The sequence below is a fragment of the Populus euphratica genome, unplaced genomic scaffold, assembly GCF_000495115.2.
Source record: "Populus euphratica unplaced genomic scaffold, PopEup_1.0 scaffold445.1, whole genome shotgun sequence".
NCBI classification, from domain to species: Eukaryota; Viridiplantae; Streptophyta; class Magnoliopsida; order Malpighiales; family Salicaceae; genus Populus; species Populus euphratica.
The window spans coordinates 79,469-105,762 of record NW_011500123.1 but is presented as its reverse complement, the minus strand read 5'-3'; the positions used below and the strand labels follow the sequence as shown (position 1 = coordinate 105,762).

Below are 26,294 nucleotides of genomic sequence, written 5' to 3'. Positions count from 1 at the left end.
ATAAACTTTATTAATTAGCAATAATCGGTTACGAAACTGAAAATCTTTTTTAGCTCTTACCCTTTCTGAAAAATCAGGGAGAAACAAGTACGAGGAAAAAAACGCTTATCTTCAGACAAAAACAAGCATAAACTTCGAGCACGTGTCACTCACTCTCCATCAGCAGCAAAAATGTATCAATTCACGCGCTATGTCGCGTGTCGTGAAATGGAGACTTGCACTGCACTCCCACAGCAATACATTGGCTCCCTTCAGCTATGGTACAATAACCCACCAATAAAAGAAAAAGAAAAATGTAAAAAAGAGGGTGAATTGTATGCTCACCCTTATAGATTTACGAACGCTCCACTTCGACCTTTATAGTTTAAAATCCTTCAACATCAACTCTAATATTTCCAAAAGGTCTTACTTCAGGCATTGGACGTTAGTTTTTTAAGCTTTTTTATGGTAAAGTTTTCATAAAATTATTTTAAAAATAATTTAAAACACATAAATTATAAATTATAAAATGAGGGCTTTGAATCTTATCTAACATAAAGATATTTTAACAATATGCATTATCTATATTTTTATAGTTACAACCACTACTATAAAACAAAGCATATCTTACATTATCAATTACAACAAAAGCTATAACCATACCAATTAGATTTTTGAGGTTTTATTTAATATTGTGGTATAATGGTGTTTTTTTATTTTTAAATTAAAATTTTTAAGTGTTTTTGATTTTTTTTAATATGATGGTATTAAAAGTAAATTTTAAAAATAAAAATATTATTTTCATACATTTTCAAATAAAAAAAACTTGGAAAGATAATCTTAATTAAACAGACTCTAAATACATATTTGATTTAAAAATTAATTATAATTATAATTTGAGCTAGAGTTAAAGTTGCAATTACACACATATGCATGCCCCCATGTGTATGAATCTAATTAAAAAAACGTTATTCATAGTTTTTTTTTTTTTTTTGTATTTGTGTATTGAGAAGCTATACAAATTTATATGATAAAAACACTAAAAGGCACAAATATATTCTAAATAAAAAACTAATGGTAAATAATATTTTAATCATCTTGATTTATTTTTAGGACATTATCACATAAATAAGTATCTAGAAGGGAAAAAAAAGAAGACACTGAGGTTGATATTAAGATATTCGAAACTATGGAAATCAAAGTGTAGTAGTTGTGAATTTATAGGGGCTAAAATATACTTTACACAAAGGAAACAATTTAGAGAGAGAGAGAGAGAGAGAGAGAGAGAGAGAGAAGCCCCGAATTGAAACCTGGCTTTGCAAGAGACCAAACAAAGCAACAGCACGAAGCTCACAATCAGATATATAGAAGAGAGACAACAATTCTCTCTCTCTCTCTCTACCATTTCCCTCCCTTTGATTCCCCATTCAACCACTAGAAGACCCCACAAATCTCCACATTTCCCTCTACTCCAACAATGCCAGCTTCTCCTTCTTTCCCTTCCTCAGGTACTCTCTTCTCTTTTCCCACAAAAACCCCTCTCCCTCTCCACAACTCCAACATTTATTGCCCTCCCCAACCATCAATCGTGGTGTTTGTTTTATTTTATTTATTTATTTAATTCGGTCTGATTTTGACAGATGGTAGGGGCAAATGGAAAAGGCGAAAGCGAGGAGATTCTCAAATTACACGAAAACCTCCAAAGCACCACCACCAAGAAGAAACAGAAGAACCCGAAGAAGAAGACGACGCCGTTGAGGCAGAAGACAATAATAACAACGTCATCGACAGAGAAGATTCTGATGACCCGAACCCAAATCAACAGCCCAGCGGACCCGATCCAAACCCTCAAGAGACCGAGGTTTTAATTGATGGTGGGGTCCGCTTATGCGATTTCCCTCCTGTCACGAGGCTCGCTGTGAACCGCCCTCATGCCTCCGTGATGGCGATTGTGGCGGCCGAGAGGGCCAACCTGGCCGGGGAAAGCATTAATAGAGGGCAATTGGTGGTTAATTTGGAGAATGTATCGTACGGGCAGCTGCAGGCGGTGTCTGCTGTGGTAGCGGACTGTGATGGGAGTGATTTGGAGAGGAGTGATGGAGGGAATACTGGATATGTAGTGACGCCGCCGCAGATTATGGATGGAAAGGGTGTCGTGAAGAGGTTCTGGAGTAGAGTTCATTTGGTTCCTATGCATTCAGGTTTGAAATTATCACTCTCTTTTACTCTTTTTTTGTCGAATTTTTAATTTTTTTTCTCTTGGTTGATATTAATGTTGAAGTGGGTGTTGTGTTATTATTGTTGAGATGGATATGGTAGGGCTTTGTGTGAGTATTTAGAAGATGAATTTATTTTTGCTTTAGCTATGGAAAGTTGGTTTAAGTGGCGGTAGTGAACTTGAGGTTTTGAGTGGCTTTTGGTTTTAAAGTATTGAATATTGAAAGAAAAAGAAAGAGTGATTGGGGGATTTCATTGCCTGTTTGCTAATTTAAGGATTTGGTTTTCTTGGGGGTTTGCCGTGTATAAAAAATTATATGAAGAGGAAAATAGAGAGGCAAATGGTATTTATTGAATCCTATTCTGGTGATATAATTCAAAATGGCAACTCTTATTTTTGGGAAAGCTTTAATTTTTTTTAGTAAACAGCATTATCACTTTCGAGCCCTGCACCCTTAATGAATGATTCTAATCCAAATTGCCATGGGAACCTGCATTTCTGAACCTCGCTAGTTGCCTTACCAACTCAAAGCATCTCATGATCTAGTGAGCTAGCTAGTTGCCTTACCAGCTCAAGGCACATAATTTCGAGGTTTGTATGGGTAAAAATTGTTAAGCAATTTCACACCAAGAGACTTCTTATAGATTTGCTTGATTGAGGTTAGTTATCACATTGTTGCTCTCATTTAGAGAACCTTAACACAGATATAACTTGCCTTAACAAATATTGAATATCTTTTGTCTGAATATTTCTGTGAATGTTTGCTTTTTTTTTTTTTCTTCTGTGCAAACTCATTTTTAGCTGTACTATATTCATAGTTTTATTGATTTTGGCATTTTTTTCTTGGGATTCTCTGAGAGTAGATTGGTTTTCACCGGCCTTGGTAAATCGACTGGAGAGACAAGTGGTGCCACATTTTTTCTCGGGAAAATCTCCAGATCACACACCAGAGAAATACAGGGAGTGTAGAAATCGCATTGTTGCTAAATACATGGAGAATCCAGAGAAGAGGCTCACAGTTCCTGATTGTCAAGGATTGGTAGTCGGCATTGACAATGAAGATTTTACTCGAATTTTTAGATTTCTTGATCATTGGGGAATTATAAACTACTGTGCAGCTCCACCAAGTTGTGAATATTGGAATGGGGGGTCTTATTTAAGGGAGGATCCAAATGGTGAGGTTCATGTGCCATCAGCTGCTTTAAAGTCTTTTGATAGTTTGATCCAATTTGACAAGCCCAAATGTAGGCTCAAGGCGGCTGATGTTTACTCATCATTGTCATGTCGTGATGATGATCTCTCTGACTTGGACAGCAGAATTCGAGAGTGCTTATCTGAAAATCGTTGCAATCATTGTTCTCAGCTTCTTCCCTCTGTGTGCTACCAGTCACAAAAGGAGGTAAATCCTTATATCCTCTGTCCCTGCTTTTCCTTCCTTTCTATATCATTGTGATACTGTTGTGTTGTTCTATACATACTTCATTCCCCCCTTTGCTCCCTGTGAGCTCATTCTAACAAGACTCTTAATTTTGAGATCTCAAAAGTCATCCATATACATATAGGGGCAAAACCTGGAAATGCCTTTTTAAATATTCAGTCAACCTAAATCCTTATTTTAGTTAGCTCTTTGTTTTTTTTTTTTGGATCCACTCTTGGCTGATCAGCATCTTGTTTAGCAGGTTGATATACTGTTATGCCCTGACTGCTTCCATGAGGGGAGATTTGTGACTGGTCATTCAAGCTTAGATTTTATTAAGGTGGATTCAACAAAAGATTATGGTGATATAGATGGGGAAAGTTGGAGTGATCAGGAAACATTACTGCTACTTGAGGCAATGGAAATTTACAATGAGAATTGGAATGAAATTGCAGAGCATGTCGGCACCAAGTCAAAAGCACAATGCATCCTTCATTTTCTCCGTCTGCCTGTGGAGGATGGCCTGTTGGAAAACATTGAAGTTCCAAGCATGCCCAACTCAACCAGTCCATCAAATAGAGAGGATAACAGAAGACCACACTCATGTTCAAATGGTGGTCTCTCAGCTATTTCTATTGCTTATGATTTTCTCAATTAAAAAAAATGGTGATGTGTTTCTAATGTTCTGTGGCTGCATTTCTCTTTGTTTCTGTAGGATCCTGCCTCCAAGGTGCTGATGCTGAAAATAGGCTCCCTTTTGCAAATTCTGGCAATCCAGTTATGGCATTGGTAGGTCACTATCTTTATTGTATGCTGTATTAATGTTTACTTGAAAGCATATTAAGTATAAACAGCTCAATTTGGTTAGCAATGCCATTCATGCTAAAATGAGCTGCTAATTTTATATATTTTTCTCACATTTGTTGAATTTTCAATAGTAGCACTGGAGGCCTTAAATAATTAACTTTGTTGCATGCTCATTGTGGATTCTGGTGTTTGTTTTTTTGTGTTTTTCACTTTGTTTACTTATTGTGTCGGTGGTTGAGTAATAAAAGAAAGAAAGAAAATCTAAGCAATGTCTTGCAAACTTTAGGAAAAAATAACCTAGCAACATGGTGGATTGAATCTCTGTACCTTTTCAGTTTCAGGATATATGCAGAGGACAGTATCTAGAATCACTCTTTCATCATAAAGCTCTTGTGAACTAATATGACCCCTATTTTGAAAAGTAAAAGTCATTAGCAAACTTAAATGCTGAAATTGAGTCTTCAGACACCATCTTTTGTTTTAAACTGATTTTTGCATTAATTGTTCAGGCTTATATAGAAACTACTAAGAATTTGCGTCAATTACTCCAAGTTGTGTTGTAAATATATCTGTGAATCATATACTCCTCTTGCCCTCAGTTTCTTGAAAAATTTACCACTTGATTTTAGAGCAATATTTGATACCCATCATGCTTGAGTTCTAATCACTGCAACAGTGTGTTTATGACCACACTTCCAGCATCTATTTAGTTGTTTGATACAATGTCTTTTCCAATGATCATATAGAATCGCACCCCTGCACCCCGCCCAATATTATAAGATCATTAAGTTTAGAGCTCTACCATACTTTCATATGGATTGATGGAAGTAATTTAACTTTTTCCCCCCTGATTTACTTCATTACTAACCCTTCTGAGATGAACCTTCTCCATCATTAGCCTGCTTGAACATTTTCCTCGATAGTGCTCTACTTCTGTTAGGTTGGTTTCTATTGAATGGCTTTCACATTTGAATCCTCTACTATCAGGACTCTAATATCACCCATTTTTTCACTAATTTCTTTCTGTCCTTGATTCTCCTAGAAAATTCATGTGGTCATTTGTTTCCATCCCTCTAGCCCTGTACTTTGACCTCAATTTCCTTTGACCCAAATCTGCCAACCTGGAGATTTCTTTTTCATCTAATAAAAGTGAAGATGCAGGAAAGATGAGTTATTGGCAATGTTGTGGAGTATATCTGGATTGTTACGCCCTTATTGTTGGTTGAATTATGATTGGATTGGCAGGTAAAAATGGGGGTCTTGGGGTTCAGGCTTACAGAACTAGGGCGCACAATTTGTTGGTTGAATTGGGATTGGATTGGTTGATTGATGATTCAGAGCTAAAGTTTCACCAGCTTGAATTAATTGGATCAGGTTGCAGTTTTTCTGTCATCTGTTACTTTTAGAATTTAAAGGGTTGAATAATTACTTTGGTGGAAAGAAGATGGGAGAATGGAGATAAATGTTGGAATATAGGTTTATTGTTGGTGAATTGTGGTTCAAAATTTGGTGAATGGTTGAATGACGCAGCACAAATGAACTTGTTTCAAAAGCTTTTTCTTGCTTGGGTATTTTGTGGATCCATCTAACCAGTGGAAAATTTTGTAGGTTGCTTTTCTGGCCTCCGCTGTTGGACCAAGAGTTGCTGCAGCCTGTGCTCATGCATCTTTGGAAGCGCTGTCTGCAGATAATAGGTGGGTGTATGCCTGTCTTAAGAACATGAATAAACTTTCATTTCTTATGTTATGCCTGTATACAAGTGATTTATCAGGAATTTGGCGTTTTAATGCAGATGATAAACCTCTTTCTTCTGTTCATTCTTCCTCTAGTATCAGGAACTGCTGAGTAGCAATGTTTTTTACCAAATAAAAGTTTCTTGCTTCTTTTCCACTGGCAAAAATAATACGCAATAGAGGAATTTTTTATTGCTTTTATGCATGCATTATGCTTTCATGTTATCAATCCTCATTGAATTCGATTAATTTTCTCCTTGTGAAGGTTGGGTTCAGAGAGACTACATGGTAGAGAAGGTGGTTTTCATGGAGAAGTTGCAAATTCAATTCAACTAGAAGGTGGGCCATAAGTTGCTTCCCGGTTTTACTTATCTCCCTCTCCCACATTTCTGTCTTCCTTCTCCTTCATCTAAGATTAGCAAAATATTTCTGTGGATCATACTTCAGAAGATAGCCAACATGGCTCACGGGGTCAAAATGGGGCTGAGGTTGCTCCTCTGTCTGCTGAAAAAGTTAAAGCTGCTGCCAAGGCTGGCCTTGCTGCTGCTGCAACAAAAGCTAAACTGTTTGCTGATCATGAAGAACGAGAAATTCAGAGGCTATCTGCTAATATAATAAATCATCAGGTAGAACTGTTGGCAATACTACTTGCTGTTTTACCTCCATTATCTATGTTCTTTCTTAGTATTTGTATGTTTATGCCTTGCTTGTATATGCAAGGTGAAGAGGGCACTGTTGAACCTCTTAGGGACAATCTTTATTGCGTCTTTCTTTTCTGGATGGCATGTATTTTCTCAAGCATGATAATATACTTTTATCCCTTGTATCAACTGGCATGTCTATAGTGAAACTGGAAAGATGGGTCTTTTTGTCTGGCTTCACCATGTAATGATATATGATTAACACATTAATAAGTTGTTGATATGGTAATAGTTGAAGAGATTGGAGCTTAAGCTGAAGCAATTTGCGGAAGTGGAAACCTTTCTAATGAGAGAGTGCGAGCAAGTGGAGAAGACAAGGCAGAGGTTTGCTGCTGAGCGAATCCGCATGCTATCTACCCGGATAACACCTGCAGGAGTTGCTTCACAAATGAACCCAGCAGGTGTTGCTCCTTCGATGGTTAACAATAATGTTGGCAACAGTAGGCAGCAGGTGATGCCTTCCTCTTCTTCGCAACCAAGCATTTCAGGATATGGCAGCAGTAACCCAGCCCATCCACACAACAATCAACAAGTCCATTCTCACATGTCATATATGCAACGGGGGCAGCCACAACCAATGTTTCCATTAGGGCCGAGGCTGCCCATGGCAGCTATACAGCCATCCTCGCCAGCTCCGTCAAATGTCATGTACAATGCCTCTGGAAATTCACAGCCTAACCTCAATCAAATGCTGCGGTCCGTGTCAGGCCCTAGCTCTGGTTTAGGTTGAAACAAAGAAAGTGATGTAACCTTGGAGTTTTATGGTTGCTTACATTGGTTACTTGCTCTCAATCTGTGCTACAGCTGGGGCTAGAGGATGAAAATGGAAGGTGCCAAGAACGTTTCATCCGTCTTGCCTTGTAGTTTTGATCTGATTATAAATTATTCTGTGCAGTTTGGAGGCTTGTAACAGATCTCAGTTGATGTAGCATTTGTGTCGAATTATGAACGCTATCCATTAACTAGGAAATCTTATTTTCAGAACAAATAATCTAAGATATAGAATGTGTCGTGAAAATGGCATTTATGATTGCTATTTATATGCTTGTTTTGTTGTCCTTCGCAGATTAGTAAATAACTAAATCATTGTCCCCGCGGATGGATCAAACCTTTTTTGACATAAAAAAAGCCTAGGTGTTACCTTGTCTGATAACAACTTTTAAATTGAGTTTTTTGTTTTTTTACACATTATATCCGAATATATATGGATTTAGAAGCTGTTCTAGCGTGCAAGAGAGAGAGAGAGGAGAGAGGTCTGAAAGGGAGATTAGAGAAAGATGAGCATACCGACTTTGGTCATTGTTAGATTTCACTCATTTTTCGATACGTGGAGTGCCACACCCTGTATTAAAAATTGACTGGATGAATTTTGTTTATCTAGCATCGTTTGAAAGATATTGATGTTGCAATATTTCTAGGAAAATTGAGTTCGGGACAACTATAATTGCCGGTTTGTTTTGCCCTGTCCTGCCCTGTCCTTTTAGTTCTGGATGGTAGAGATAAAATTCTAACAAGTTTGAAAAATCTTTTTCTTCTTGGATTGGCCGCTGCTAGTTTTCAAAGTCATATTGTTTCTTTATATCACGACTGATCTAACCAATTGATTACTTTGTTTTTCTGTATATGTTATGATATACTTGCTTATCCTAAATTGGACTATTGGATTTTGTCTAATTTTGACTATGATGAAAGTATTTCCTCTTTGAACTTACTTTTTAGACATGATTACCAATAATCTAGGATCCGGTTGATTGGTTCAATAAACAGAAAAAAAGAAAAGATTTATTAGTTACCTACACAATCAATTGCTAACCCACTACATTCATAAAAAAAACCCTTTAATACCACCCTCAACACATCAAACACTAATGCCATCAACAAAATCATCGTTTAATCTCCTCCAAACACCAAGACAACCATTAAACAACAACTAAAAATAACCTAACTTACCCTCCCCTAAGTTACCATATTAGCTCATAAAAACACTATCGCCCACAACCTTGCCCTTCACAGTTTATGTGCTGATAGAGTGAAGGTCTCCAATAACACAACCTGTGCCAAGATAGTCACTTCTCCACGACAAGAGTTTGGCACCATCTTGGACATTCTAGATAATGTCAATAATGAAAGTGCATTGAAATGGAACCGATATTTGGTGGGTTTCTTCCTAGGTTATAAGATGTCTTACCTTGTTGCCAATTCTATTGCTATTCGAGTATGGAAGGATTATGGCATTAAGAGTATAATTACTATATAACAAGGTTTCTTGATTTTCCTTTTCAAAAGTGATGATGATGTAAACTTGGTTATGGAGAAGGGAGCATGGATGTTCGATAATAAATTCCTTATCTTTCAACCACGACACTCATATTTTGTTCTTGACAAGAACAAAATTTCAAAGGTGCCCATATGGGTTTGCCTTTAGGGTCTACCTTTTCCATTTTGGAATAAGATGGGCCTAGTTATAGTTGCGAGTATGACAGGAAGACTATTGGTTTGCGACGAACAAATATTTAGTGGCACCTAACTTGACTATCTTAAAGTATGTGTTGAATTGGATACTTCACTACCCATAGTCCATATTTTTTAGCTACAATATAAGCTAGTAAGTTATCAATGAAGCCTATCACTTTTACAATTGATTATGAATGGAAGCTAATAAGCTTATGAGATTTGTAAAGTTTTTGATCACTTATGCAAGGCATTTGTTGAGGCCCCAACCTTATTAGAGGAAGACATACTCAAGATAAAAATAAAAGGAGGGGTGCTCTATAAGAGCTTGTAGCTCACTAATTATAATTGCTAAAGGGGTTACATCCTCCTTGATTGCTATTGCTGCAGCAAAATCAGTAACCTAGATAGACATATCAGGTGGAATTGGTTAAGTAGTTTATACTTGTCAAGAACTAAACAACTATTTAAACACAATAGAGGCTCCGAGAGCTACTACCCTTGCTGATTGAGACATCAAAGGAATTAGTCAACCGGTTAAAGTTGCAGATCACTATTGAAATAACCAAACCTACTGATGTTGAGACGGATATGTTAAATGATGGGGGGGGTCAAAAGTTGACTCAATTTATGACATGTTGCCTTTTTTGAAAGACCAACACCTACTCATTGGAATTAAAATATGTTTGGAGAACAAACATGCTACATTCACTAACATTAGTGAAGCTAGCACTTCATCATCGATATAGGGTTTTTCATATTCTATCTCAACACTTTCTCAACCAAGTGAAACAACTAAGCTTAATCCTTACAGTACTCATGAAACTAGGCAACGTAAGAAAAAGAAAAAAAAAGCTTAAGATCCTTTGATTATTTTCCTTTATTTTTGATATCTTGTTTCCCATGTCCATGTATAATATAAGTGGTTAGAATATTCAGGGTCTTAATGACTCATCAAAACATAAAGTAATAAAGGATTGAATTAATAATCATAATTTTAGCTTAATAGGCATACTTAAGACTAAGATTGCAACTAATCATATGAGGAGTTAAGACATCTATAAATCCTTCTTTATGGTAGTTTCTTTCTAATGTCTAAGTTAATATTAATTATTGTATTCTAGTTGCATGAAATCCGATAATATATAACATTGTTTGCTTGCATTCTTCTTCACAGTGGATAACTTGTGAGATAACTAGCTTGATTGATGGACGCTTATTTGTTGTCACTTTTATATCCAACCTCAATGCACATGTAAGGCGTTAAGACCTTTGAGAATACTTGAGGTGCTGAGCTCCTTCATCTTAGTCTATATCGTGACTTTCTTTATAAGACTTTAATGCTATGTTGAGTTCTACTAATAAGTGTGAAGGTGATCCTACTTGGCATAGTCACATGGATGATTTTGGAAATTATGTCTAAGTAATGAAAATGGTTATTATTCCTTATTTAGAAATGAATACACTTAGAACAATGGTTAGCATGATATGGATACTATTCTTCGTAATCTAGATTGGATCTTTGGTAATTTATGTTAGTTCTCTATTTAGCCGATTACTTATTTTGAATTCTTACTTAGAGATTCCTTAGATCATAGTGTTATGGTTGTTCACTCTATTGGTCCTCTTCCCATACTAAAATCATCCTTTAAGTTCTTGAATCTATGGGTTGACAAAGATGATTTCTTGGGTTTAATGGTAGATACTTGGTAGACACCTGTGGATGTTAACCCTACATACAAGCTTACAAAGAGATTTGAATTGCTAAAGCCTAAGTTAAAGACTTTGCATTGCCTATACACTAGCCATATCTCTAGTTGTGTAGTTGAGACAAATATTAAATGGGTTGTAACACCGAATTTTCTTGATAATTCTTTTTAGTTTAATGAGTATCATAGGGCAAAGAGAAAGCTTGCTACTGAATTCTTTTAATTAAGTAAGGCTGATGAAGCTTTTTATAAATAAAGATCTTAGATTCAATGGTTAAACTTAGGAGATAGAAAAACCAAGTTCTTTCACATATTACTCCTTTATAGACAAGTCAATAATAAAATCTACTAGTTGATATATTATATATGATCTCAGGTTCAAGATTAGCAGGTTTTGGTTCGGCTGACAATTTATTAATTTCAAAGACTATCACTTTAGAGGATGATTCTTGTTTATACTCTAGCAGGTTTCCTCTTGACATTACCTCTCTTTTAGAATCATGCATCAAAACTGATGAGATTAATGAAGTTTTATTTTCCATCCTAATTAATAAGGTCTTTGGTCTAGATAGATATGTCTCTTTATTCTTTAAGAGAAGTTAGGACATTATTAGTAGAGACTTCATTGCTACCGCAAGATACTTCTTTGATACCAATACTCTACCTAGGTGTGTTAATGTTACTAAGAGTGCTTTGGTTCCTAAGATTGAGTAACACACCACTATGAATGACTTTAGACCTATCTTATGTTATAATATGTACAAATACAAATCTAAAGATTGAGTAACGCACCACTATGAATGACTTTAGACCTATCTCATGTTATAATATGTACAAATACATATCTAAAGTCATTATAAGTAGGTTGAAGGGTATTTTTCCAGATGTTATTGGTCTTGCTCAAATTGCTTTTGTTCCAAGTAGGCAATATCAACTACTATCTTGTTGATTTACAAGCTCATACGTAAATATCACCCAACTAATCTAATGCTTAAATATGCTTTAAAAATAGATATAAGGAAAGCTTTTGATATGGTTAGTTGAGAATATATCTTTATGGGCTTAAAGGCTATTAGAGTCCCTAGTGCCATGGTTGGATGGATTGAGGTATGCATGTCGACAACTTTTTTCTTTGTGGTCATGAGCAGGGAGAGTCATGGTTTCTTCCTATCTTATAGGTCATTAACAGGGTGATCTTTTATCTCATTACTTGTTTGTTTTGGTTATAGAGAATTTAGAAGGTATACTTAGAGAGGCTTTGTAAAACCTAAGGTTTAGATATCACTGATGGTATTAGAGGATTGCCATTGCTCACTTATGCTTTACGGATGACCTTATGATTTTATATCGGGCAGACATGGATTCAGCTAGGATTATGAAAAGGGTTTTGAATGATTTTACAGGATTGTCAAGACTTGTTACAAATCTAAAAAAGAGCCATATCTTTGTATCAATAGTTGATAATGAGATTAAGATCTCTTTACATACTATTTTGGGTTTCGAGCAGGGTTCCCTACCAGTCAGGTATCTAGGTGTACCATTAATATCTACTAAAATGACACACATTGATTGTAGGCCTTTGGTGGAATGGATTTCCTCTAGGATCAAGTTATAGACCTTAAGATTTTTTACTTATACTGAATGTCTTTAACTGATCAGATTTATTCTCTTCTCCATCCAGGTATATTGGTCCTTTATGTTTATTCTTCCTTATTTTATTATTATTAAAAGGATTAAGGGTATTCTTGTTTCCTTCCTTTAAAAAGGTTGTTCTCTCTTACACTTAAGGGCAAAGGTTATTTGGGTCTATGTTTGTTATTCCTTTAAGGAAGGTGACTTAGGGATTATAAAGGTTTATATTTGGAATAGAGCAACTATTCTCGAGCATGTTTGGGGACTCCTTTTAGCTAGATCATTAGTCTGGTCTGGATGGGTCCACATTATTCTTCTTAAAGGTAGATCTTTCTGGCATGTCAGACTTCTTTCAGTGTCCTTTATTTCGCAGAGAAAGATTCTTTTTAGCAAAGATTTAAGAGAGGGAAGTTTGTTTCTTATATTGGTGATAAGTTTACTACTTCTTTGTGGTTAGATTTATTGTACGTGTACAGTGTCGCGGTGAAGCATTTACTCTTGTAGGTTTAAAGTAATCAGGAAAATATAGATGACAATGAATTCTTATCTTTTATCAGTGAAAGTGGGAATGAGAGTCACCACCTAATATTTTGGTCATTAGAAACCCTAATTGGTCTAAGAGATCGGGTACGAGGATTGATTGCGTAAAGGAAAGGTATGAGTATCCAAATATGCCATACCTAAGGTAAGCTGCATTGTTTAATTGTCTGATAAAAAACTAAGGTCTTATCATGTTTTCTAATTGTTGGTTTGTTTAAGGTTTATGAAAAGTTCTTCTCCATAAGAAAATCCTTATCTTATTAGGTAAAAACCTATTCGTTCTAATGTTTATATAAAAGAAATTACCTTTTTAATATCAGGATTATGTTTTACGTATAAATTTATAATCCCAGTTACTAAAAGAAAAAAATATTTTTTGGTTGTTTTTTGAAATATTGGCCTATTCTTTATGGCTTTAATAAATTGGTTATTAAAGTCAAAATACATACTAAAATATATTTTTAATTTTTTGGTATTTTTGTAAAAAAATATAATATGATTTTTTTTAATCTTTGAGAGACTTGGCTATAAGCATGAAAACAAGATATTTTTTTTTGTTTTATAATTTTTTGCAATGTTTCAAAGAAAATAGGGTATTCTAATACTAGACTTGTATCTTTACGGTGTAAAAATACAAACCCATATTAGAAAAAATTGATAAAAAATATGCAGGAAAATCATAATTTTTTTAGATAGGACTTTTTCAAAATTTTTTTTGATTGGGTCGGACTCGACCCAGCAATTTTGATCTAGGTCGGCGCTGTCCATGTGGAGTGAATAGTAGAGAGTGAATTAATTCTCTCTTTCCTATTCATGTAGAACAATGGAGGATAAGGCTAGAGAAAAAGAAAAGGAGGAAGAGAAGCGGACTTACAGTTGCTTGTGATGCTGTTGGTGGCATTACAATGAGCTGCCTGGGTGGCGGTTCTTCTTTCTTTCTTTGTGTTTTCGTTCTGCCTTTTCTTTTCTAGTTTTTTTTTCTTTTACAGGGCCTCCTCTCTAGCTTCTGTTTCCTTTTCTGTTATCTTTCTTTCCCTTTCTATTTTTTTCTTTATTTCGTTCTTCTCTTTGCCTTGTTCTATCTGTTTCTTTATCGTTTGTCATCTCTTTGTATTTTGTTCTTATGTTTTTTAAAAAATTATCCCCCTTTGTTTTTAAACTCTCTTTTGTCTAAACTCTCCTCTGTTTCTTTCAAGTCTTTCTCTCCTCGTAAACCTTCTATTTCTCGTCCTTAGTTCTTAAAAACCAATCCCCTTTCTTGGTCTACTCCTTTCAGGTCGTATTTATAAGGAGCAAAGGGAGCAAGATTGACCCTACCCTTATCCTATCGTGGGTATGGGGAGCAAGGCCACCCTACTTTGCTCCGGTGCTGGGTAAGGTGCCTAATGAGGAGCCACTTTCAGGGCACGACTCCCTTGACTTTACATCATAAGGGTGTGTGGGTTGTGTTGGGTTTTAGGTTTTGATAGTGTTTGTGAAAGTGGGGGAGAGCGGGAAAGAGAGAGTACGGTAAAAAAACAAATTCAAAAACCTTCTTCATCCTTTGCTGGACGTCCATGGGAAGAAAAAGAACAATGTCGTTCAAAACAACATTGTTTTTCACTTCCCTTTTTTTCCCCCTTATATATATATATATATATATATATTGGGTTCTAAAAATAGGTAACAACAAGACTATTGGTTGCCAGATAGGCAATGGTTCTGTGACCTTTTGCCTTTTAAGGTGCTGCCATCTATTAGGCTCTTATGGGATGACAAATTCCCATACATTATAAAGCATGTCCCCAAACATCACTAAATATTAAATTAAGTGGGGCAGTAGTTTTGTGACCCATAGGTTGCAATGATATACGTGAAGACTTGTTAAGTGGACAAGCTTGACATTGAACAAGAGAGTGTCTAGAAGTACATATTATTTTATTTTTAGAATCTAAAAAATTAAAAATACAAGAAGTAAGATGACCCGTTGTTATAGATCAACAATCATAAAGATCCAAAGAGACCAATAAACTTGAGGAATGGTGGTGGCAAAAGACTTAGAGAGAACATATAGACCATCATTGCTCTGACTAAAAAGGAGCATTGTTTTGGTGGTGAGATCATAAAACACAGAGACGTGAAATTTAAAATAAACATTATTATCACGATAACATTTTTGAACAGATAGCAATGGTTTGGTAATATGAGAAATATGAAGAACGTTAGATAATGTAAATGTGCGTTTAAGGGAACGTAATATGGTATGTCCAATATAGGATATGGAAAGACCCTTACTGTTATTAACATGCAAGTGATCGATACCAAGATAAGATGCATAATCAATGAGAGTTATAAGATCACGCGTAACGTGTTGGTTTGCACTAGTGTCTAAAAACTAAGTAGGAGCAGAAACAATACCAATAATAAGATGGGCAGAGATCTGATGATCGCTGCTGTGAAGCACATTATAAGGCTGTGTGGCCGAAGAAGAATCATAGTTGACACTTGATGTTCTGCTTAAAGGAGAATTATAGGACTAGTGAGGGTACCACTACCTAGAACCAGCAGGCTGTCTGGGCTGCTGCCAATTACTGTGCTGCTATTATATGGGAGCAGAGGAATGACAACTATAAAAATCAGACTTGTGTTAGCTGCTGTACTTATTACTGTTAAAGCGCTAGTTGCTATGAGAACGACCTCTGTTATGACTAAAATTACAACTATGCTGCTATTAGGTAAGATGAGCAGAGGGCAATAGAGATGGCGTGGTAGCAAAGGTGGATTTACAGCCAAGGATTAAAGGGAAGTCTTATATAAAAACTTATGAGTAAGAAAATGGCTGTGAAGGTTAGTGTATGAAAGCAATTTTGCCTTGATCACGAGACTAGTTACCAAGTCTTTAAACTCACCACGAAGACCATAAAATATATAGAGGTTGAAGTCTTCAAGAGAAAAGGGTCGACCAATAGCAACCAATTTATCAAATAATGACTTGGCGTGCTGCATATATGTAGCAACCGAAACATCTCCTTGTCGAAGATCTTGAAAAGACGCATGAAGTTGCATAATGCCACAAGATGCAATACGTCATTGAAAAGAGATGGGATTAATGTGTTTAAAATAAGCTAATTCTGTTGCTTCCAACAAAAAAAGAAGGGGTTTATTGCCGAAGAAGAACCATTAGAATTATCAGAAACATGGGAGGAAAGACATGGCACTAAGCCATCGACAAAGTGGAAAACACCATGACTAAGAAAATATGACTTCATTTGCATTCGTTAATAGAGATAGTTCGTGTTTGTAAGCTTCAATTAGACCACTTGATGAGTATTAGACAATGCAACGATATAAAGAGTTGCTGTCTGCATGATATGAAGAGGGACAATAAAAACATGGGAGGAGAAATCATGGTTCTGCTATGTAGGTTGGGGTTGTTATTGGTGGGAGAAAGAACCATTAACACCAGCTTTTGAATGATTGGCTGACTGGTTTGCACCATCAGTGTTGTGGGGGGAGAAGGTGGTAGCAACAAAAAGGTCTACAGGGAGAGGGAAAAAGAGTTCTAATTGCGAAAAGCTTTAATACTAAGTTGAGAATAATTAGAAAGTTTGACGTATTGATTAACCAACTTTCCTATTTATATATGTCGGGTAATATAAAATAATAATAATAAATATTACAACACAAAAATATAATTATAATATTTTCTATATAAATACATTTTATAAGAGTCACGATCTCTGTCCTAAAGTATAAATAAAAAAAGGGTTAAACATTGCAATATTGTATAGATTGTGATATTTTTAACGGTAATCGAATTTACACATGCCTCCAGGTATATCAGCAGCTACGACAGCTGCCTCTGCCTGCAATCAGAACTTTGGATACTCCACCTTGCACAATTCGGACAAATATTTACCCGAAAATCCAATGCCGCAGCACAAAAATAATTGCTAGTAGTTTTAATAAATTGTAGATTTGATACCTGTCGTGAGTTTAATTATTTGAAATCTTGTTTGGAAACATATTATAGTTGATTATCTTCACTTCTTAATTCAATTACGTTCCGGTGCTTACACAGAGATTTGCAGCAAGAGATCGGATGGCGAGAGCGAAGATCAAACCAATAAGTATAACCCGTAACAGCTGAAAATTACAAATGATCACCACTTATTCTTTTGGTTTCTGGTTGTATTTCTTTATACGTCGTATCCATGGTTGGCTCCTGCTTGCAAATCTGTTTCCACTGCAAGTAGTGCACATGACACCATTAATTATATGTTAACGAGTCAAGAAAAGCTAGAGATAGGAGGACCAAAAGAGAAAGGACAGGTGCTTAGAGTTTCAGGATCAAGATACGCTAATGAAACAAGAAAACCGGCTCCTCCGTCTGGAAGTAATTTTCTCCATCCAGGTTTTCATATATAATATATTGGTTAGATAGCATGCGCTAGGCCGCGGTCTCATTTTTAACTTTTGAAAAAAATTAGAAGCAAAATCAAGCATATTTGGATCCTATTAGGTTAGTTTCCAAGTATAGTGGAGTCTTGCTATAACTAGAGTTCAAGATTATTTTGGGTTCTATCCAATCTAATTCAAGTCCAGTCTTGAACCCAACTGTTTAAGAATTAAAGTTATTTGGGGTGCATAATAAGATACAAGTTTATTTTTAAGTTTAAAAACTAATAATTTATATGTAATTTGTAAATAAAAATAAATGTAAAATTAAGTATAATCTGATAAAATTATTATTATAATACATTTGGTAAAATTAGTAAATGATATAATATTTTTTTTAAATTCATTAATTATTTTATTAATAATATTAATTACAATAAAATATACTTTTATAACTTTTACGGAAAGTAATAATATTTATAATACAAATCATAATATTTTAAATATTAATATTATTAATTATTATAAAAATAATATTATTTATAACTCAAAAAATAATAATATTATTAATTATACTAAAAAAATATATTAAAAATTTTTTTTAATACAATTATTTCAAAAAAATAATATTAAGAGAATAAATAATAATAATTTTGAGATCAACACTATTAATTAAACTAAAATAATAATAATATTTTCAACACCAGTACTATTAATTATATAAAAAATATATTAAGAAAAAATATAATAATTCTTTAATATTAATTATATAAAAAAATATTAACAAAACAAATAATAATTTTTTTATTATTAATATTTTAAAAAATTAATTATACTAACAAATAATTAATAAAAAACTAATAATAATATTTTTAATACCGATCCTTATAATTTCATTAAAAGTATATGACACTTGTGCTGCATTCAAAAACAAGCGAACCAAACATCACATGACGCTAAACTACAAGCCTAGGGTGATCACACACCTATCGTCCTGGTTTGCCCTTAGCCCCAAGACTGGGCATACCAAGCGTCAAGGGCAGCAGCTCCAAGGGGCTTACTTCCAGGCTAGAGTCTCTGTCCCCAGCCCATCCACACCTGTGTCACGTAGTATAGTTTATAGTGAAAGTTTTTATAATTTATAATTAAACCACTCAGAGTACATCTATATTGTATAGTACAGTCTAATCTAGAATGAATTCACCTATAATACACAATATTCCATGTTACTGATTCCTTTTATTTATAATTAATATACTTCAAAAGAGCCAAACATGTACGTAGATCAGGAAAAGTTCGGTGTTTTTTCTTCCAATGAATATGATGGCGGAGAAACCCAAAGACGAGCTCGGCATGAGAGAATAACATGGACCTGCTAGTCATGATCAATGCAAGGTGGGGACGGGACTGGCCATCCAAGTCTAGAGCTGCTATACGCTCGCCTTTTCCCGGTGATGTATGAGCAATCTGATCGAACAATTGCTGTTCCAGCTGCAGGCTGGCTATCTTTCCCTCTCTCTTTCACTTTCTTTACCTGTTAGAGATGCAGGATTCTTTGGGTTTGGTTATATATGATCAATCCCCTTAAACTACAAAGTATCTTCACAATTTAACTTGCAAGGATATTCTTCATTGATCTGCCCTCTTAGTTATAGCGCTGATCACGGGGTGGAATCAAATTAACAATTTCTTATGAAGACAACTTAAAAAATGCTATTAAATGAGGATACCATGACAACAAGTTACTAGATTATTTCCCCACTAATTTATATTTTTTTTAATTATTATAGATATTTGAATTAATTTGTGCATAACTTGATTAATTTTATAAATTTTAAAATTAATAATTATATAAATTTTTAATAGCTCAAAAAATTTTCAAACTTGTGGAGAAAAAAGTTAACTTATATTATTAATTTGTTTTCCCATAATAATTTTTTTTCTTTTTAATGTTAGCTAAAGATTAAGTTGTGAAGTTGATGAAACAATTACATTGGAAAGATATCTAATCTTGTTCCGTAAGGAGTTCCCCAAAACATCAGTTTTTGAGAAACCACTCCTGTTGCTAATCGATCTGCTAGACTTGGCTGGAAGTTTTTAGAGAAATAGACTTTGGCCTTAGCAATGCTCACCCGCTAACCAGATGAAGCACAAAACATATCCAAACACTCCATAATAGTCTCCGTTTGCTTGAATAAAAGCATGTCATCTGCTCATACACCGGAAGCTTAGATATTTTAATATCTCTCAACTTTGTGATTTTCTTTCATATGCATCAACATGTCCTCATAACATTTATTTCAACTTATAAATTTTTCTTTGATATGTATCAATAACCCGTTCTAATACTTATTTTTATATATAATTCTTGATGTCAACTTTTCTATTCATAAAAATAATAATAAAGTGGATGGCGCGTGTATTGAACTCGCCACCAAAGAAGTCGCCCCATAATGTTCAGGTGATGTTTGCAGCGGCTTACGATGGTAAAAAGGTCTTCCTCAGTGTTTCCTGAATCATCACGACGAGACCTACCTTCCTAAGTGACGCGTGTAGTGTAGTGCAGTGTAATTCTTTTTGGTTGGATGTCATTTGACCTTTTTTTTTTAATTTTTTTCTCTTTTCCTCGATTTTCAAGGCAATAGAATGGCCATGATCGATTTAACTGAAATAAAAGCCAAAATTACAACTTCAGCGCTTCATAGAATTTACAAACGATGAGTACTGCTATTACGAGACCCAAAAGGTGGTACACTGAAATCTTAGTAAGCCTTGAACTTCAACTAGACAAAAATGCTTCATATTACAGCATTTTAACCTCGATTTGATTAGTGGTGTCTTGTCCAGTAACAGAGAAAACCCTCTATTCTGGCAGAGGGATATCAGCTAAATCCTCCCTATATGGCACTCGATCCATCTCCGGGCCCTCATCGGTAGATTTGGTTAGTCCGTTTTCCATGTTAGCTTCTTGTTGAGGGTCATTCTTATTTGGCCCCAGAAACGTCACCACAGAGTCTTTTCTGAAGGTTAAATAGATTACTGCTAGGATATAGATTGCCATCAGAGGAAATACTATAATTGCAATGAAAACGTTCCCAACTTTTGGTAGATTATTGTCAATTAGCCAGCCCACAAAGCCTGTGCTCAGATAATAAATATTGATGCCTATAATTCCCAGTCCCAAAATCCATGAGATTACTATAATCTGTAATCACAATAAGGAAAATGATTAGTATATAAATAGCAGCTGTCGAGTCTTATATTTATTTCAAGAAGAATAAGAAAGCATACATAAATTGAGTTCTTGTGTGGTCCCATCTTGGTGGTACTGCTACTGAATTTAAGAAGCGGGATGAGAGCAAATGGTAGTTCAAAAGAAAGAATCATCTGCAGAACCTTTGACAGTTAGTTACACTTGAAAATGAATATAATTTAACATTATGATTAGTTTGACGTCGTCAATTTTTCTAACCGATGCAATGATGATTAGTCGGCCTGCGCCCGATGATCCACCAATAATCGAGACAACAAGACTAGGAGCAATGGCAATGCACCTAGTCACCAGGTTCCGAATCCATTTTCTCATCTTAAGTTCCAAGAAACCCTGAATATTATACCACCCGAAAGTAATTTATTATCTCCTAAGAATTATGAATAGTTGAGTTCAAATGCTAAAGTTTTAATCTTCTTATCGTCAGAGACCTGCATGATGTATTGTCCTGCATAAGTGCCTGTGATAGTGGAGCTTTGCCCTGAGGCTAACAAAGCAATGGCATAAATTTTGGAGCTTGATTTTCCCAGCACATTCTGCAAAAAAAATAAATTAAATCAAATTGTCAATTTATCCTTGAACATAGGCATTATAGTAACTCTTTTTTTTTTTGGGTCGTTTCTACCTGAAGAAGGAAGGAGGCAGAGTTAAGGGTGAGATCTCCACATCGATCTGCATTTTCAGATGATAGATTTTGGGCTGAGCAAACAGTCCCAGATACGGAGATGACTGCGAGATTGATTAAAAATGCTATAAACAGTGCGAATCCACTCTCTATCAAAAAATAACGACAGGCATCCTGTAAATTCAAGAAGCAAAATAATACAAGTCAATTTGCTTAAGGAAGATTATGTATAGCAAACTGAGAAGAAAAAAAAAAAAAAGAACTAAAATGCGGTGCTTGAATTTATTAATTTTATGTCAATGTCATGTGAGCAAGCTTTAACCGCCCTTGAAAAATGTTACTACAAGGTAATATAGTTTCTCTATTTTAGCTTACATTAATGCCACGGGCAGAATTTGGCATTTTCCTAGACAGAACAAGGGCAGAGTGAAGGAAGAGGTTGTGCCTGTAGAGAAAACAGACGAGTGAGTTAATTAGTATACAAAATAGATCGAAAAACTTGCACGTTGTATTACAAAATTAAAGCAATTGAGTCATATTTGAGGATCGATCTTACGGCATGATAAGGGCACCGAGTAGGGCAATGGCATCGCCGGTGGCTCCTTGGCCTGACAGCTTGGGTATAAACATGCCCTTAAGCACACCAGTTGCAGAAGGTTTTACGTAGCCCATTTCTCCAAAGAAACATGCTGCCATTATAAACACTAGCACTGCTATTAACAGTTCCAGCTTCCTCACCTGACCAAAAAATAAATGAATTCTCAGAAGAAAGTGCATTCATTTAAGACTTGTATGAACAACCTTTCATCCTAATTCTTAAAACATTGAAGGTAATACAGAGTCTGAGTGGGAAAATAGAGTATAATGTATATTTTTTGTTTTGTTTTTTATTTGGGATAGAAGAGAACAAAATATCAGCTTAAGTGCGAATATTTGACTGACAAAATAACGATTACGAAACTATAAACTGGAAAAGCCCAAGCAATGGAAACCCTTTTTTCATTTACATGTGTATTGAAACCAAACATGCAAATCCAGACGAGAACTCATGAAGACTCAAGGCTTGACATGTGTCTGCAGTGGTGTCGAACATTACGTCAAAAATAAAGGCCAGGACAGAAATCACTCTCATATTTTATTTTCATTTTCCCTTTAATAAGCTACTAACTTACTCCATATTTCTGCAGGCCAAGTAGTAGGAGGGTGCTGCAACCAGTGCAAAGAACTCCAACCCATACTGGGATGTGAAACAATATGTTCAGCGCAAAAGCTGTCCCAATCACTGTAAAGAAATTTAGAAATCCCACGTTATAATTTTTTTTCCCCTCTGATTTCTCGACTACAATTCAGCCTGTTTGTTTTAACAGTCTAAAAGTGACGAATAAGAACAAAACTGAGACGTATGCGTGTCTTATCAAAACAGCATTCAATAACAGCCAAGGACATAGATAAGTATCCAATATTAATTTAAAGTAATAGAGTAGTGAAGAAATTATGCCTTCGGGGATATCGGCAGCTATGACAGCTATCTCTGCTAGCAACCACAGGCAATACTTGACATATTTTGGGTACTCTGCTTTGCATAGCTCTGACAGGTGCTTTCCTAAAATCCTCACACCAAATTGTAATAATCAATACTAATAAGAAAAAAATGATAAATCCCAGCTAATACAAAGTTGGAACAAGGTTAATAACAAAACAATTTTTGAGATAACCAAGAGGTGTGATGTTTGAATGTTTTACCGGTGCTGACACCAAGGTTTGCAGCAAGTGACTGTATTATGAGAGCGAAGATCAATCCGATAAGTATCACCCATAGCAGCTGAAAATACCAGATACTTGTAACATTACCGATTGCCGGTTAGTGAATTTATCCAGGCGTGCTGATTTTCTAATTGCCAACGAAAAATTATGATATTGTTTTTTTCATTTCTGTTTTTCTCTTTTAATTACCTCATATCTGTGATTAGCTCCTGCTTGCAGATCAGTTTCCACTGTTTACATGCCATCATAAAACTGTTTATAAGTCATTTAGTCCCAAATACAGTAAGAACATAACTTACAGTATATGCAGGGAGGTAGGTACATGCACTTACAATTGCCAGGGTCTAGATAAGCCAATGAAACAAGGAAACCAGGTCCTACATATGATAGGAACTTTCTCCATCCAGGTTTCTGGTCATCAAAATGAGTGCTCAAATGCTGATACGTAAAAGCTTACTAAAAATTAGAATTCAATTAACACGTTAATTTCTCTGAACATACATGAAACAGACCTGATGATTTGGGTCTTCCAACTCAAGATCATCGACCAAAGGTTGTGGCTGGCCCTCCACATTAACAGAAGCTATTCGGTTGCTTGATCCATTCCATGGTGCAGGCAATGTATCATTCACTAGTTGTTGCTGTTGTATGCCTGCCATCTCTCTATCTCTCTATCTCTATGTCTCGGGATTCCTGCGTTTTGTATGACCTGCATGCTATCTAGTGAAGTTGTGGTGGTCTATTTATAGTGGTAATTAAGGGGCATGCCGGTTGTCTGTCTTCAAGAAAATTCTTCAGCAGCAGTCTATCTATTTCTCAACCATTTGTCTCATCCTACAGTGTCTTCTCTGTAAAGTTCTGTTGACGCATAAATGGTTATGAACATGTAGTCAAATATTAGTTTGATGCTCATCTAGGAAGATGTATTAAATAATCTTGATCCTTATTTCATCCTATTGAGTTTTCAGTGTATGTACGAAAAAACTTTCAACTATGATCGATTAGGGCCATGAATCCAGTAACAGGGACATGTTTATTTTTATGAAAACTGATGACACATATCCAACATTTTATTTTATCTATCCGAGCAGGACCTTTAATCTTACAAGGCATTGAGTTGTGGCATGTGTGTTCCTAAAATTACAAACTCTCTTTGGTCAAAACAGCTCCAGCTACACACTAATCAAGCAAATAACGACAAGGAGATCCATGTCTTCCTATTTCTATTGAAAGAAGAGGTGATTCATGCCTCTTATAACTACTCTTGTCTACATGTTTCGTCGTCTTCATCGTCATCATTATCAAACAATTAATTAAGTTTTAATACATTAGGTAATGGTGGGTTGATTTTAGATACCTTGTCCACACATTGGGCATGGATTAATGTTTCATCGTGATAATCACAGCTCAACTTAAAGTAATTGACTTTGTTTATCGCTGAATTCCAATTCCGAGTTCTTGCTTCAGTTCCCTCCGTCAAAGAAAAGGCAGTCTGATCTTGCTGGAAATAAATTGCGGAAACAGAGAAGAAAGAAGATTGGAAGTGATAATTGGTAGAGCTGCAGCTCAATACCACAGATGATTTTTTATTATGCTTATGTTCTGCTTTCTTGCTTACAAAAACTGAAGAGAGAAAGGCCTAAATAACAAGAGCTGAATTAATGAAATCTAGGAACAAATAGACTTCCAGAATCTAGGGAAAACCAAAAGAACAAGAGCCATAAAAGCTAACAATAAAAGACATTGAGAATTACAAATTAAATTTAACACTAATTACATTTAGTACTCCTTAATTTCTAATCTTTAAAAATTCCTTGAATTGCTGAAACTTTTCAACTGGAACAACTTTATCGAGGATGTTTGCAGATTAATCATAAGTATTGATAAACTCCAGTTGAATCTCTTTCTTGCTGACCATGTCTCTAATGAAATGACGCTTCAACTTTATGTGTTTTGATCTTGAACGAAAAACTGAATTTTTAGTCATTGCAATTGTTGACATATTATCACATAGTATAGAGGTAGGATTAAGAACATTTTGCTCAAACCATGAAGAATTCTTCTTAACCATATTGACTGACAAACGACTTCATTTGCCGCAGTGTATTTTGCCTATGCAAAAGATAATGCAATAGAATTCTATTTCTTTGAACACTAATAGATTATATTTATTTCAAGATAGAATACATAACTGGTTGTACTCTTCTTATCATCATCATAGCTTCTTGCCCAATCACTATTAGAATAGCCTATTAATCTATTTTCATCTTGTTGCTTATACAAGATCTATGATTCTTGGTTCCTTGAAGATATCACGAGATCCTCTTTGGTGCTGCAAGATAAAGGCTGCTAGGATTCTCCATAAATCTGGAGATAATACTAACTGAAAAAAGTATATCAGGTCTTGAATTTCTAAGGTAGATTAATGATCCAATGAGGGTTCTAAAATATTTTGAATCAATCTTAGCTGCACCATCATCCTAATGTAATTTCTCATTTGTTGACATTGGAGATGCTACTGGTTTACACTCTGTCATGTTGAATTTCTTTAAGAGATCTATAACATATTTTTCTTGTTAAATAAATATTTTCCCTAAAGATTTCTTCACTTTAAGTCCTAGAAAATATCTCATTAAGCCAATATCTAACATTTTAAATTTTTTCATCATAGCAGCATTGAATTCTACAACCATATCCTTGTTCTTATATAAATCAAATCATCAACATAAAGACAAACTATTATAAAATCTTTTACCTTGTTCTTTATATAAAGAGATGGTTCGGATTGACTTTTGCTAAAACTATTTTGATGACAGTAAAGTTCAATTTTATGGTTCCATGCTCATGGAGCTTGGTTTAATCCATAAAGGACCTTATAAAGTTTGTAAACCTTATCTTCTTCTCCTTTTAATTCATATCCTGGAGACCACTGAACATAAACTCTTTTTCCAATTTGCTATTAAAAGAGTAATTACATTTTCCATTCTTGCAATAGGTGCTAAAGTTTTTGTAAAATAAACTCTAGGTTGCTGAGAGTAGCCTTTAGCAAAAATTATAGCCTTGTGCTTCT

At 35.0% G+C, this 26,294-nt stretch overlaps 2 protein-coding genes across 6 annotated transcripts; one reads left to right on the top strand and one right to left on the bottom strand.

Annotated features, from left to right (window-relative positions):
- Nucleotides 1-1,266: 1,266 nt before the first annotated feature.
- Nucleotides 1,267-7,949, top strand: LOC105110177 (SWI/SNF complex subunit SWI3C-like). Of its 3 annotated transcripts, none has more exons than XM_011005127.1 (9): nt 1,267-1,487; nt 1,620-2,180; nt 3,061-3,596; nt 3,874-4,228; nt 4,330-4,403; nt 6,030-6,115; nt 6,420-6,493; nt 6,605-6,780; nt 7,088-7,949. In XM_011005127.1, exons 1-9 carry the CDS (start codon nt 1,457-1,459, stop codon nt 7,583-7,585), a joined length of 2,391 nt encoding a protein of 796 aa, XP_011003429.1. In that variant the 5' UTR covers nt 1,267-1,456; the 3' UTR covers nt 7,586-7,949. The 3 variants fall into 3 exon arrangements, with proteins under 3 accessions (XP_011003429.1, XP_011003427.1, XP_011003428.1); XM_011005125.1 differs by having other exon boundaries at nt 1,268-1,487; nt 6,602-6,780; XM_011005126.1 differs by having other exon boundaries at nt 1,269-1,487; nt 3,877-4,228; nt 6,602-6,780.
- Nucleotides 7,950-15,096: 7,147 nt separating this feature from the next.
- On the bottom strand, nt 15,097-23,922 carry LOC105110176 (metal transporter Nramp5-like). 3 transcript variants are annotated; one of them, XM_011005122.1, is made up of 14 exons: nt 23,737-23,922; nt 23,557-23,635; nt 23,414-23,454; nt 23,204-23,282; nt 22,959-23,063; nt 22,633-22,742; nt 22,017-22,198; nt 21,836-21,905; nt 21,461-21,634; nt 21,267-21,371; nt 21,037-21,168; nt 20,856-20,951; nt 20,377-20,769; nt 15,097-15,109 (listed from the first exon to the last, which is right to left on the bottom strand). In XM_011005122.1, exons 1-13 carry the CDS (start codon nt 23,881-23,883, stop codon nt 20,428-20,430), a joined length of 1,662 nt encoding a protein of 553 aa, XP_011003424.1. In that variant the 5' UTR covers nt 23,884-23,922; the 3' UTR covers nt 15,097-15,109; nt 20,377-20,427. The 3 variants fall into 3 exon arrangements, with proteins under 3 accessions (XP_011003424.1, XP_011003426.1, XP_011003423.1); XM_011005124.1 differs by lacking the exon at nt 15,097-15,109 and adding an exon at nt 17,970-17,984; XM_011005121.1 differs by lacking the exon at nt 15,097-15,109 and adding an exon at nt 20,195-20,310 and having other exon boundaries at nt 20,360-20,769.
- Nucleotides 23,923-26,294: the final 2,372 nt, after the last annotated feature.

Bases quoted from the DNA above. Each gene is read 5' to 3' on its own strand.
- LOC105110177 (XM_011005125.1), top strand. From the start codon at position 1,457: ATGCCAGCTTCTCCTTCTTTCCCTTCCTCAG. The intron at 1,488-1,619 runs GTACTCTCTTCT...TGATTTTGACAG, and splicing joins TCCTTCTTTCCCTTCCTCAG to ATGGTAGGGGCAAATGGAAA. The intron at 6,494-6,601 runs GTGGGCCATAAG...ATCATACTTCAG, and splicing joins AAATTCAATTCAACTAGAAG to AAGATAGCCAACATGGCTCA.
- LOC105110176 (XM_011005122.1), bottom strand. From the start codon at position 23,883: ATGGCAGGCATACAACAGCAACAACTAGTGAATGATACATTGCCTGCA. The intron at 21,372-21,460 runs GTAGAAACGACC...TTTTTTTTGCAG, and splicing joins CTGCCTCCTTCCTTCTTCAG to AATGTGCTGGGAAAATCAAG. The intron at 21,169-21,266 runs GTCTCTGACGAT...TATAATATTCAG, and splicing joins CAGGACAATACATCATGCAG to GGTTTCTTGGAACTTAAGAT.